At 44.9% G+C, this 13,945-nt stretch overlaps 1 protein-coding gene across 2 annotated transcripts in view; it reads right to left on the bottom strand.

Moving 5' to 3' along the window:
- Nucleotides 1-2,243: 2,243 nt before the first annotated feature.
- Nucleotides 2,244-13,945, bottom strand: part of TADA1 (transcriptional adaptor 1) — a 29,835-nt gene continuing 18,133 nt past the window's right edge. For both annotated transcript variants that reach the window (XM_045028048.1, XM_045028047.1), the window contains exons 4-8: nt 13,222-13,319; nt 10,904-11,113; nt 9,185-9,336; nt 5,675-5,837; nt 2,244-4,855 (exon numbers count right to left, since the gene is read on the bottom strand). In XM_045028048.1, the coding sequence (XP_044883983.1) occupies nt 4,703-4,855; nt 5,675-5,837; nt 9,185-9,336; nt 10,904-11,113; nt 13,222-13,319 (776 nt within the window). In that variant the 3' untranslated portion in view covers nt 2,244-4,702. The remainder of the gene's footprint in view (nt 4,856-5,674; nt 5,838-9,184; nt 9,337-10,903; nt 11,114-13,221; nt 13,320-13,945) is intronic.

Raw genomic sequence — 13,945 nt, forward strand, 5'->3', positions numbered from 1 at the left:
CAACCAGGAGAATCGAGCTCAATATCATTTTGTTGAGACATTTTTCTTTTAAGCAGCATGGCTGAATCGTAGTTCACCCTCCCCCCGTATCATGGGCCCCTTGTAGAAGTTCAAATCAAAACGGATAAAAATTTGGCTTTGCTGGACAACTGGCTTCCTCTCAGCCCGGGCTTTGGCTCTCTTTGAGCATTACTGTGGATAGGTTAAGGTATGAGTAAGATTCATACTTTAAAAAAACAAAACAAAAAAAACACCCAAGGGAAATTTTTTTTTTTTTTAACATGAGATCTCAGTCCCATGTATTCCTTTCTTTGCTGGGGAATCTTGACTAGGTGCTCTAAAGGCCTGCATAGTCATGTGATGACTGTTACGGCATTGTGAGCACCAGCTCTCCCTCCCTGTCTTCAGGGAAGGGGTTGCAAAGTGCTAGATTTAGGTATTCTGTCAAGAAAGCAGCAGCATCTTCATCCGTAGGCCCTGCTGGCATGTGGGCTGCTCCCAGTCTCCGTTAGCCATGGGAAGGAGAAGCAGCTCCTTGAAGCTTTGCCAGTCTCTGCCATCTAGTAGAAGTGAGACAGTTGATCAGGGCACAGAAATTTAGAAGCAGCAGCTTGAATCCCACTTTTGGCTGCCATTTGATTTAGGATTTTCCTTTCTGTAGTAAATTGCCAACAGTCTTCTTTTAAAGTTAGCGTTACCTGTTACATGTGGCATTTCCCAGCTCCTGCAATGAGACAGGCAGTGTGGACGTGAACACACATCCCCAGAACAGCCTAGACTATGGACAAACAGCCTCTTTCCCCAACCTCCCTGAAGAAGCTGGCTGTGCAATCTATAGGTTGGGATGGAGTCTCACTGCTTGGGGGATGGGGATTGGGACAGCACAGAATATCAGGAGGTAGGCAGGAGACAGTGGAGGAAGCCAAATGGTGCTATGGGCAGCAAGTGGCTGTTTCTAAATGGTGGAGAGCAAAATGGTGTTCCTCAGAATAGCTCCAAGGCACAGGAGCTATCTTCTCCCAAAAGTACCTGCTCTCCAGTGTCAGGCCCCACTTTCCTCCCACAAGGCTCTAACTTCCCTCTCCACTTATAAATTAAACCTCATGCTTAAAACTTTCCTCTTCATATCTTGTGCATTAGGAGGGGAAGGTATAGCTCTGTTTGAGCATTGGCCTGTTAAACCCAGGGTTGTGAGTTCAATCCTTGAGGGGGCCACTTAGGGAGTTGGGGCAAAAATTGGTCCTGCTAGTGAAGGCAGGGGGCTGGACTCCATGACCTTTCAAAGTCCCTTCCAGTTCTAGGAGATTGGTATATCTCCAATTATTAAAAAAAAAAACCTTTAAACACACCATGATGCAGATGAATCTATGAAAAGGACTTTGCATTTATTACAGCAGCATTCTGATATGCTAGAGTCCTGTGTGAAGAGGTGACAATGACATTCAGTACAAGAAGTGGTGGGCAAAGAAACAAATTTGACTTTTGGGCCTTCCCTCAGAGGTAGCCAAAAGACCATTGGGTTCCACCAATCAAATGCCATTTTGAGCCAAATTTGGGAAATTCCTTTATTATGGGTTGCTGATGAGAGAAATAACCCCAAATTTGACAACTGTCATAAGTCACAATAAAAGTCACCACTAACAGTTCCCAGACATGATAGTTTTCTTCTTCCAAGGGTGGTCACATCGAGTACATAACTTCCAATTTGGAAAAACTATACTGCTCACGGTCACCAGTTCCATTTATTGGATACTAGCCAGGCAATTGCTGACGGGGAATGAGTGTGCCAGTGCTGACAGCCAAGTCCACCCAAATGATAGACTACTGTCAACTAGTGGCACTAGCTACTCACCCCAACACCTTCCAAGAGAATGTCCTTGTGGGTGACCCCTGTCACAACCAAACCAAGGAGTGGAGGGGCCACAGGGGGAGGGAGGGCCAGTATGGAGGCGAGGCTATGGGGATGTGCCACAGGTACTGTAATAAAATAATACCACGTAGTTGTTCTATAGCGCTTTTCATCAGTAGATTTAAAATTCTATTACAAAAAGGAGGTCAGTACCATCACCCCCATTTTACAGATGGGGAAAATGGATGCATTTCCTTAATCCAGCCCAGTGAGGCAGGTTTCCTTTAACTCCTTTTCTTTTACATTGAATAGATTACACAGCACTGGAGAATAAACGGTTCTGCACAGCATATACATGGCATGCTCTTCATACAAACACACACAAACGCATATTATATTTCAGCACTAAGGCATTTTATTTTAAAATGTATGATGCTTTAGAGGCTGCTTATTTAAATTTCTAGCAAACACACTTAATGTTTTCATTCCATATCAAAGCATTATGACTAGCTGGGAAATCCCCTACCCCCACCCCAAAGCCAGTAGTATATCGGGTGCCCTGCTGATCTCACTAGTATATATTGTAAGTATTATAGTTCAGTCTTGGTTATAAGAATTGCCTTCTAAAACTAGTGGATTTCAAACTGGTGGGGTTTAAGGCTCATTCTGCTACATATGCCTGAAGAAAAAAAGGGTGCTGGGAAAGGGGGGGGGGGGAGGGGAAATCTGTGTCCTCTCCCAGATTCCACATATGCTCAGACACTGCTGGGCTTTAGGAGGCTGTGGAGTTGCTACTGCAGGGTCCTTGCTACCAGCGACCAAGTGCTTTACCAGGTCCCTCATGCTGCTTCTTCATCCACGACCATCTCTTGGAATTGGCTTCATAACTCACTAGGGTCCTTCTCATCCTGAGCCATTGGATACAAACTGCAGTCTCCACCTTACTACCCCTCACACCATTGTACATGGTACACTTCCACACCTCCCTTCCCCCGGGAAGCTTCAGAAAAAACAGGAAGTACCAACCAATGAGGAGCCATCTTGCTACATTAGTGATCCTCCAGAACCATAACCTATTGTTTCTTAAGGGGATTCCCTGGAAGCATAGGCAAACTGATAGGTCAGTGATTGTGTGGGAGGGATCTGAGCCCCTCACCAATTATAGGGAAGGCAGCCAGAGGAGAGGAGACTGGCTCTGTGTTTTGAGTACTCTAGTGAAACAAATTATAGCTGCCCCAGTACAATTGTGTTCTGAGGAGGGGAAAAGGAGTGGGTACAGGGAGCCCTTTAATGTACGTCTACAGGGGAGCTGGAGGTGTAGTTTCCAGTTAGAACAGACATACCTGCGCTAGCTCTGACTGAGTTAGCACGCTAGACACAGAAGTGTAGCCGCCACCGCATGAATGGCTAGCCACCCTGACTACAATCCCACCTGAAATGCTAGGTACATACTTGGGGCGGTGTGACTTCTATTTTTAGTGCACTGGTACACGGATGTTTCCTCGAGCTGGAAATGACACCTTCCAGTTCCAGTGTAGCCATCCCCTCAGCCTCCCCTCCTAGCACTGCATTACAGGAAGCTGTCATAGTCCAGTTTTCTGAATAGGTAAAACAGCACTGATTTGGGTATACTGGGCTACAGCCCCAAACACAGTCCAGTCTAGCCATCAGTTTGAAAGACTGGCTCTATACTTCAGTGTGTTTCAAACAGCTTTCCCCTCTCAGCACAGAAATCACAGGCCCTTTCATTTGTGCGTCAGTCTCATAGTCCAGATCCAGAAGTGGAGGTTGCCAGGGTATAAATGGAGGGTCCACGTGGGCACTACACCCATCTTCACTTGGGTGTCTCGACTCCCCAGAAGTCCAATCCAGCTCCCAATGAAATCAAGGGAAAGACTCGCACTGAGCTCATAGAGAGCTGGATCAAGGCCTGGGTACTAAGAGACACTGCTTCTCCAACTTCATACATGCTCTGCACATACCTTGGTAAGCTATATACTAGTGTGATTACACCACAGGCACTCTCAGAGCACAGCTTTTTCCAATACAAATACCTGCCACAGCAAGGCACCTGCACTTTGGGCCTGCCCCAAAGCCCATTCACCTCCCTGGGCTTTGGATCTGCCCCTTTGACAAGTGCAACATTCCATACTCCTTCCAACTCTGTCTGTGGTCTGTGCCTCCCCCACCACTGGACAATGGCAGGATCTGGTTCTCCCTGGTGACACTGACTGGGCGCAGAGAGGGAGACCGTATGACAACCATTCTGGCAGTGGGGAGCAGGCTTCTCCCCTTCACAGGGAAGTCCTAGTTACACCAAAGGAAAAGTACTTTGCCACAGGCATGTTTCTTCACCTGGATTTTAAGCACAGTGGTTCAGGCTGCAACCCGGACAGTCACTGGCGAGCGTGACAAATAGTCATGCACTCTGTCAGGTCCTCTATAGCAGTAGGCTGTTTGCCAGCACAGATCTATCACACCCACTAAACAAAAATGTGGATCAGTCTTCCTTAAAACTAAACAGTTCCTTCTCCCCCTGCCACTCACATTTTTCCCTACACAGGACACAAAGTCTAACTTCCACTCCTTCTCAAATGCAGTTGGAGCAGTGCAGCCCCAAGCAGTCAGAGTAACCCAGAGTTGGGTTGACTCTACAGCTTCACGGTAGCAAACAAGATGTACTACCCTTGGGTCACATTTCCATAGGAAAAGGTTACACATATTACACATTTCTGCCTTGAAATGCTGACACAATGATGCAAGATTCGACAGTTTTCATAACGGCAAAGCTGAGGAGACCCCGCTGCCGAGTTCACAAAATGACAGCCTGCCTCGACGCCGGCCATCCTCACTTTAGCACAGCAGCAGCCCTTCCTTGGCTGCCAAGCGCTGGCGATGGATTTTGTCTTGCTGCAGCTCCTCGTGGTTTGGATGCCAAAGTTTCATGATGATTCTCTCAATGTTTAGAGCGTAGACAGTGTGTGCTGGAACAACTTCTCTGTGCACCTGGGGGGGGAGGGGGGGGCAGGGGTTACACGTTAGAAAACATTGATAGCCAGACGCTATCACACTCACTCCCCCACATTTCTAAAATAAGATGCATCTAGTGCATTTATTATAACTATATAATAAGCTGATGAGCAGGTTCTCAGGGGCAACAAAAAGGTTAGGCTTGTTGCTTTGTTTCTAACTTGCCAATATTTACCTACACCCAGAGGAGACCACCTGCACCCACTCAGGGTAAGCATAGGGAAATAGATAGTGCTTGCACCATGCTCATAAGGGTCATATTCAGGAAGCTAATTCCAGAGTCAAGAGTCCTCCTGCTGAGAATGCTTGGTCTTACCAGCCCCAAGCCATGCAAACCCAGGGAGGGACAGCTCGGGCAGCCCAGCTGGTAATAAATTCCTGCATGGAACACAGATTTATCTGGCAACTCAGTGTGCTGTATTTCTGCCAGAATCTCCATCAATCGAATGCAGGGAGGGGGGCCGTGACCACCTGTAACCCCATAGTGCATAATCCCAAGGTGAGAACCTATGATCTAATGCATAACGTGCTTGCATCTATGAGGCAACATTTACACAGCTGGCAGGGCCAATCCAGAGTTCCTGCCTAATACGCTGGGCAGCTCCATGTATAGCCACAGATTTAAGAAGAAAACAAGGAAACAGCCTGTTTAAATGAACAGGCAGTGGGGAGGGTGTGAAATCGGGTCAGTCTCCAAGTACATAATACAGAGCAGACACAATCAGCTCTGACTAGCAGTCTCTGCTTAGGAAAGCATCTCACCAAGCCATGCCGCAATGGAACGTGAATGGTTACCTGTAATGCCTCAAAAAGGTCATACATGTTCACGGGAGGGAGAGTTGCTGGTAAAGTATTCCCAGAACATGCTAAGAGGAGAGCCGCCTGCTGCTCAGCATCATCAGGAGCGGGGTAGGAGGCTAGATTCTGACCTGCAGAAGGTGCCACGCAGGTAGGAGGACTGTAAAGAGAGGGACATTAAAGACATTCCAGTCAATAAAAAAGCACCCACCTTGGGAAATATCAGGGCAGTAGCTTGGCTCCTGAACTTTATTCTTCACTCAGAGCTGGCTCAGGCCTTGTCTAGATACCAACGTTGCACTGGTTTCACTAAAAATCAGCTTTTAAAAGGGACTGAGTTAAAATGGCGCAAAGCTGTGTGGCCGCACTTAAACTGGTTTACGTTACTTTTAACTTGGTCACTTAATTGCAGACAGGCTGCTGGCATTCTTACATGACTAATCTCCAGCCAGAACAGATCCCAAGGCTGTGTCTACACTAGGTAAAGAGTTGCACAAACTAAAAACAAATACGTATTGGTTAAACTATGTATCAGTTGCAACTCTTCAAATGGCAAAATCCCACTGCTCCCCAGCAGCCAAAGACAGCATGCTTACTCCTAAGCATAAACAACACGCCAGATAGTGCACTGCTGTTTGGATTTCAGAGATTACAAGAGACAAGATGTGTTCTGGAGATTAGTTATTAAAAAGACCTTGATATCTCAGGACTGAAAACATAAAGGAGCCCACTCTGGCCCATGTGTCTGGAAGAGACAAGGCAGGAACAAACAGTCTTTATCTGCAAGGTGCTGAAGGTAAAACCTAAAAGTTCGCCTGAAGCTCTGGGACTGTGGCTGTGGCTGACCTCTCTGCTCCCAAGCCGGAGCAGTCCTAGTCCTATTTTTGGCCCCCTACCACCCTGAAGTTGAAGGAATTTACATATGCAAAACCCATCACTTGCATGCACAAGTGATGGACTCCGTCCTGCTCCCAGCAGAACAAAACCAAACCAAACAGCCAACCGATCAGAAGAGGAGCAAAACAAAACAGAGTGGCACAGCAGTTCAGTGCCCCAGACAACTGCCCGGCTCACCCACCCCTGGAACTGCCCCTGCTCCCAAGGCACACTGGCGCTGTCCACCACGAGGGTTGTGTTTTGCTCTGCTGAGACTGAGCTTTACCGGGGGGCAGCCTGAGACTGCAGAACAAATTTTTACAGAATCTAAGAACTAAATTGACTCTCACCAGCTTCTGCTCCAAGTGTGGGTGCAATTTTCTGACCTTGCTTTCAGCGAAAAGCACACAGAGCACAGCAGAGAGAGAACAAATATAAATTATTTAAAAGACCTTAACATAATTTTCCCTTGGAGGAGGAAAAAAAGGGAGTCCCATATCTGACAGATGCTAGTTATGTTACTTTGTGCACTTCTGGAAGGTGCTCAGATAGCACAGTGATGAGGGAGATAAGATTGGAACCCCCACCCCTCCCTTCAGGAGGGTAGCACAAACTGATTGGGGATTCTGTGGGTTACCATCCACGGTTTGCACCTCTGGCAATTCCACTCTCTCTGTCATCACAAGCTGCATGCTCTATTTACTGTAGTAGAGAGAGCCTAGAGCATTAGGCCTGATGCAAGACCTGAGGCCTGAGCCAGAGGTTGTGAACCAAAGTCAGGCAATGTACAGAAGTAAATGCCTGTAAGTTCAGTGTCCGGTACATGGACTTGGCACAGGTACTGCTAACATTGCTAAAACACACTGAATATATAAACACATTCCAGCACCGGCATGTCTCTGCAGCTCCTAGCTGGAGGCGCTGGGGGCTCCGTGCACTACCCACGCTCACAGGTGCCACACCCGCAACTCCCATTCGCTGTGGTTCCCCGCCAATGGGAGCTGTGGAGTCTGAGCTCGAGGCAGTGCAGGAAGCCCACCGGCCTTCCCTCACCCTAGGAGCTGCAGGAATATGCAGAGCTGGGTAGGGAGCCTGCCAACCACGCCAACCCTCCCCCACCCAGCACTGGCGGGGGTCCTGGGCTGCGTGCTGCCCGCCTCGCCCCCCCCCAGAACCAGCGGGGGTCCCAGGCCCAAGTTTTAGTTAGGGGTATATAGTACAACTCATGGACAGATCATGTGCTCTGAATTTTTGTTTATTGCCCATGACCTGACCATGACTTTTACTAAAAATACCTGTGACTAAAACATAGCTTTAGTTATAGATCATCAAGCCTGTACCCTGGGACCAGTGTATAATTAGTCCAAAAATACAATTCAATACATTATCCAATCCAATTTAAATGTCTCCAGTAATGGGCTTTCCTCCCTTCCCTTGGCAGTTAACATACAGAAAGGGCTTTGAGATCCCTAGATGAAAGGTACTTCAGATGTGTACAGCATTATCAGGGCTTGAAAAATCTATTTGCCAGTAGGGAGCAGGAAATTTTCCCTGAGGAGAGGGAGTGGGATAGTGGGAGAAGCATCATCTTCTGCAGAATTTACTCTTTCATGCAAAACAAAACAAACAAAAAACCACTCCTTATGCTAAGATAACCTTCCATATATGAATTGTACAGTCTTCCTGAGTCTGCAGACAGATGCAAGATTACTGCTGCTCATAGCCTTCCCAAGAGGCTGCAGCAGGAGACTGAAATCAACATCATTGCTGACAATTTTACTGCTGACCAAAAGAGTTCTGCACAGTAGCCACGAGCCAGCATCTTTGTCAATTCCACACTGTGGCTGTCTGGGAAAAGCAACAAAGGTAGACACTGGAGTTATCCACATGGGAGTAGGAACCAAAGAGAGGCTTGGGAAGTGGTAGAGCCAGGAGAGCAGGGAAGGGAAATAGTGGCCCAACCCCTTCGCTATTCTTCACAAGTCAGAAGACCATTGGGGGCATCTCATCTCATCTTAAGGTTTTATACAGATGCCCAGGTGAAAGCTGTTTCTCCCTTCCAGCAGCCAGAAATAGTTGGAAGATGGTGAGTAAGAGTCTGTGTGCTTCAAATCAAAACACTCGCCTACTAACCAGAGGCTTATATGAAAAAATGAGTCCTCAGACTGGATCTAGAGAGAACACCCAAGAAGGAATTCCAGGATCTTCCTAGCAGATGAGGAAGGTGGTAAGGGGCACAGACTTCTTGCCAGGGCACTTTATGCTATACCCCAAGTCCTTCCCCTCTGCCCAGTAGGGATAGTCCTCTGGCACATCTGAAGTTTCTGAATATTTTCATAGATTATAGATTATTATTAGGGTTGGAAGGGACCTCAGTAGATCATCTAGTCCAACCCCCTGCTCAAAGCAGGACCAATCCCCAAATGGCCCCCTCAAGGACTGAACTCACAACCCTGGGTTTAGCAGGCCAATGGTCAAACCACCGAGCTATCCCTCCCCCCCCCCCATATTAAATATTACCACCAAGGTTTCTCCAGGGGGTTTAAAAAATGGATCATTATGCTCCGTCTCCTACACCAACTACTCACTGACTATGTTTAGAACAAGGTAGTTCCATGACAGCTCGCTTACCATTCAATTAGATTATTATAGGCAACAACACTGTTCTTCAGGTAAGGTTGTGGGTTAACATTGCTTCCAAAGGCGTATTTGAAATGACCATCTCTCAGGCGATAGGCTTTCCTCCTGGATACTACAGATGCCAGAATATCCTTAAGGTGATTCTGTAATGACAAACCTTACCTTTACCATTTGTGCAGTGTGCTCTCAAAATTTTACAGTATTGTCACATAGGCCTGTTTATCCCTTCCACCTAGATACTGCTGCAATCAGTACATCGCAAATGCCACTGGTCATATATAGAGACAGTTTCATAACTATTGATTTTAATCTATTAACAGGTGGATTCTGTTATATGGATAGCTTTCATTATTAGAGGCACAATCTGGCAACGTTATTTTAAAGGAAGTGCATTCAGTAGAGGATCATACAAATAGCATCCCCCTGCATCACATATCTGGAAAAGGATGTATTTTATAGTTTTGTACTGAATCTGAAAAATCAAACACATCTCCAACCCAAATAAAAATCCTAGTTCCTCCGGAGGGCAACCCAATCAAAACAAAGCCAGAGTGCTGATTTACTTGTTATCACATGTTCGTGTGTTTCTCTTCCTGATTTATTTCTGCAAACTAGTAGGGTACCAAAATTCACGGGAGCCTGCCTTCAGACAGCAGGATTGGTGTAAATTTCATTACCCTATTTGTACACAAAGCAGAACAAGCACAGTAAACAGAGTGTGTGCACTTGTCTGTGAACTGAAATTTACAGCTCTCATTTGAGCTCTCCTGGTACCAACCTTAAAAATGTCTCTTAAATGTCAGGAAATTCCCACCATTAACTAGCACACTGTGTTAGAGGACAAGAAAGGGTTTCATAATCAGCATCAGACAGTGCATGGGAATATTGCACTTAAAGCTATTCTGAAAGCCACACTATGCTTTTATTAAGGGCTGGCCTTACTTCTGAGGTGAAACTGCTGGAGAGGGTGTGAAGGGGTGGAAAGAACAAGCAGAAAGTTGCTCTCACATCTGGTCATATTGACGGATCGGGAGATCAGACTGGCCTCTGAGTCCTGAGTCTGCTGTGTAAGGCTCCAGAAGCACAAGTCCTAAGTAGTTGCTTGCAGTGCTTGGACCTGATCTTGAGCGATGCTAATCGCCATAACTCCCATAGAAAACAATGGGAATTGCATGTAATCAGCACTTCAGGTTTTGGCACTGTATGATTTATCTACTTTGCTTGAGCTTCAACAAGCAGACAAGTTTTACAACAGCTTGATGTACCTAAAAAGGGACAGTTCAAAACTAATCCTATGGCCTCTGGATATAAATCTGGAGTATAAACCGCTGCTAGCAATGGAATATACATTTTAAAAATCCATCATAGTTAAAGAAATCTTTTAGTTTAAAAGCTGAAGGTCCAACTTTTCAAACTCAGTTTCTAAAATTGTGCCTACAATTTTTCATTCTGAGCTTCTGCAAATTATATTTTTGTATGCCCGAATCCAAGATCCTTTGTGTGTGCCAAGACTCTGATCTGAAGATCTGCAGGAATAACTTTCAGGGCCAGTTTGGGAGGCCCCTTTGAAACACATGGCGTGGATTCTCATAAGTCACCTGTAAATATAGTGAAGCTATTTTCCTCTCACACACTGTAGTGCCCCGCCATATACAAAGCCTTTTGTTAGTAGCATAATCAAAACCACATCATTGGTTTGTCTTTTCTAACCTGCACAGCATAGACAATAGCCGTCACTGCCTCTTCGGTGACATTGTCCAGCCCGTGCTCATATGCAGTCACTATCATCCTTCCTTCTAGCTGGCCCCGTGTGGGAAGCATCATTGTATGGGAACACAGCTTCAAATCATCATCTTCTTGAGGATCCTTTGCCACAAACTGCTGGGCTCCAGACAATGGATTCTGAGGCTGGAATCGGTGCTGTCAGACAAACACACTTTTCATTTTAAAACTACTAATTCCAGCACTGAATACAGCTTTCAGGGGAGATGTGAAATTGAGGTTCTGAATTTAGATGGTCATTAAACACGGCACTTTTAATAAGAGAATAGAGATTTTAAGCATAGCAGCCTAGTTGAGTTCCAACTTCGGTTATTATATTCTGCCTGTCTTAAATTTACCTGAAACAAGGTGAGTGAGGGAATATCTTTTATGGAACCCACTTCAGTTGGTGAGAGAGAAACTTTCAAGCCACACAGAACTCGAAAGTTTGTCTCTCTCATCAACAGAAGTTGGTTCCATAAAAGATATGACCTTACCCACCTTGTCTCTCTAATATCGTGGGACCGACACGGCTACAACTATACTTCAATTTACCTTACCTTTTCAACTTAACATTGCTGCGTGCTGCTAAACAGCTGGGTGTTCCCCCTCAGAAGTAGCTGTTTTTCAGTCATCCCAAAATATCAGATGCTTAATTAGTTAATGTTTGTAAAGACATCCTCGGATAGAGGGGGTTATAAAAGCTTTATACAGAACTACAAAGAATAACCATACATCTAACCATCATTTATTTAAATCTGATGGAAAAATTATTACCGCTAATGAGTGGGAAGTTGTTCTGCTAATTTTGAGGACTTCAGCTTTCATTTGGTTGCAAAGATATAACCTTCAAAATGTAACTGATGCTGCAAACAGAGAACATGCACATTTGGAAAGCAGAAGCAAAGTGGAATTAACATGAAATCTGGTAATTTCACAGCTGTTACTGGGACCTTTCTGGGTAGCAATGAAATTGACACAATTTCATGCTGTTGAGGAACACTAATAGCAGGGACAGGCACAGAAGTTATGCATGGGGGTCGGGAGAAAGGTGGGGAAGGGATAGAGTAGAAGAGACTTCTGTTCCCCTGCCCTCCTTGCAGCAGAGAGCGAGTGGAGCATTAACAGAAATCTCTCTCAGCAGTATTTTGGTGTCAGCTGAACATTTGAACTCTAATGGGATTATTAACTTCACTACCAAAATTCATCCTGATAAAACCTTCACACAGTTCTACACTATCATACATTCCTGAAAAAAAAAAAATGCACATCTACAGTATATACACACACACACTCACATTTTTTAAACAAACCAAGTTTTAAGTCCACCACCAGACATATGTATTACTCGTTTAACCAGATTCTCATCATTGCTTAGTTCGAAAAGATTACTGAGAATTTTTATAAATGAAGATACTACAGATTATCCGAATAGCAGCTTGTATGCATTGCTGTTACAGTCTCGGCCAAAACAGGATGAATAGTAAGAAATATTGTCTGAATCATTGTGGCAATTTCTAAATACAATTCTACTTCCACTGGGTTCACAATTCTTTAAAACCGCTGTTTGTAAAGAATATTACAGTGCCTGATTACACCAGTGTCAAATTTAGTTTCTGGCGTTTATGGGCCCAATTCTCATTCACACTAATGCCCTTTATACCACTCTGGCAGTGTAAAGCAGCCTCCAAGTGGGCCCACTTTACAGACCCTTTAGAATGCCAGAGTAATGTAAAAGGGGATTAATGTAAATGAGAACCTGGTCCTATGCATTTCGCCCCGCACCCCACAGGGAAAAGGCTAGGCAGAGAAGAGGCACTCCGAAGTATTTTCCCTTAAGAACTTGGAGCCCTTTAAGAGTGGTCTGTTTAAAAGAAAGTGTTGCACCCATCCAGACAGCCCAAAGCAATATGGAGTTGGCTAGCCCAACCAGGCTCACGCAGCAAGTCAATTTGAGAAGAAGGGGTAAGCACAATGGTAACTATAATATATAGAACAGTGACCTTTTGCTTCATGAAGCACTTAGCTTTTCAAAGTCAACAAGAGATCAGGGCAGCATGAAATTATAACTATCTGGACTGAAAGAGACTTGTCTGGTAATTACACTTGAATACTTATTGCTTTAATACAAACACTTCTGCTGGAATGAAGTAAAGCATCTTAGCCGTCCAGGCTAACAAAGGGACCATTTACTGCTCATAAGTTGCCAGCTCTTCATTTCTAGAGTGTTTAGCAGAGCTGAGACCCTTTGCAGAATATAAACTTACGTCAAACTTCTGCCGAACCGAAGAAAACTTTTTCTTTCCTTTGGGTTTTCCAGGTTTAGTTGCAGAGCCACCCGTCCATGGCAGAGGCCCAGGACCCTCTGAAAATAGGAGAGAAGGAAAAAAAGTGGGGAAGGGAAGGTCACTCCCATTTGTAGCCAACATAATTTAATTCATACAGTTAAAAACAAGACAAAACCCACAAGGTTCTGACACCTCTGAAGAGCACTTCCATCCTTTCCAATTTAAGTGCATGTGCCATTTCTATTTTACACTATTTGGCTTGTTACAATTCTCGACTACTAAAACCATGTATCTGAGCAATAATTCTATTACTTCAGAGGGAAATTATCTGAACTATATTGTGCCTTTCTTGCAACATGTTTTTAAACTGCAATAGATGCATGAGGCTATCACAAAGGCACATGTATATAAGGCTAAGACCATACTACATCTACCTAAAAGGACATGGCAGGCACTGTATTGGCAGATGACCTCTGTAGATAGTTATTAAGCAGTACGTCAAGATACTTGAGAAGCATAGTTAAAGTCAGACCCTGCAGAGTTCCAAGTGACTCCTGAGAGGTGTTGAGCATGCTCATCTCCTGTAGAAGAGCTGAGCTGAGACTGCTCTGAACCTCACAGAATTGGGCCCGAATTGTTCAGGTATGTCCTGTATGTGCTATTATTCAAATTACAAAATCATATAAAGAAAAAAAGCTAGATA

The sequence above is a fragment of the Mauremys mutica genome, chromosome 8 (genome assembly GCF_020497125.1).
Source record: "Mauremys mutica isolate MM-2020 ecotype Southern chromosome 8, ASM2049712v1, whole genome shotgun sequence".
Classification (NCBI taxonomy): domain Eukaryota; kingdom Metazoa; phylum Chordata; order Testudines; family Geoemydidae; genus Mauremys; species Mauremys mutica.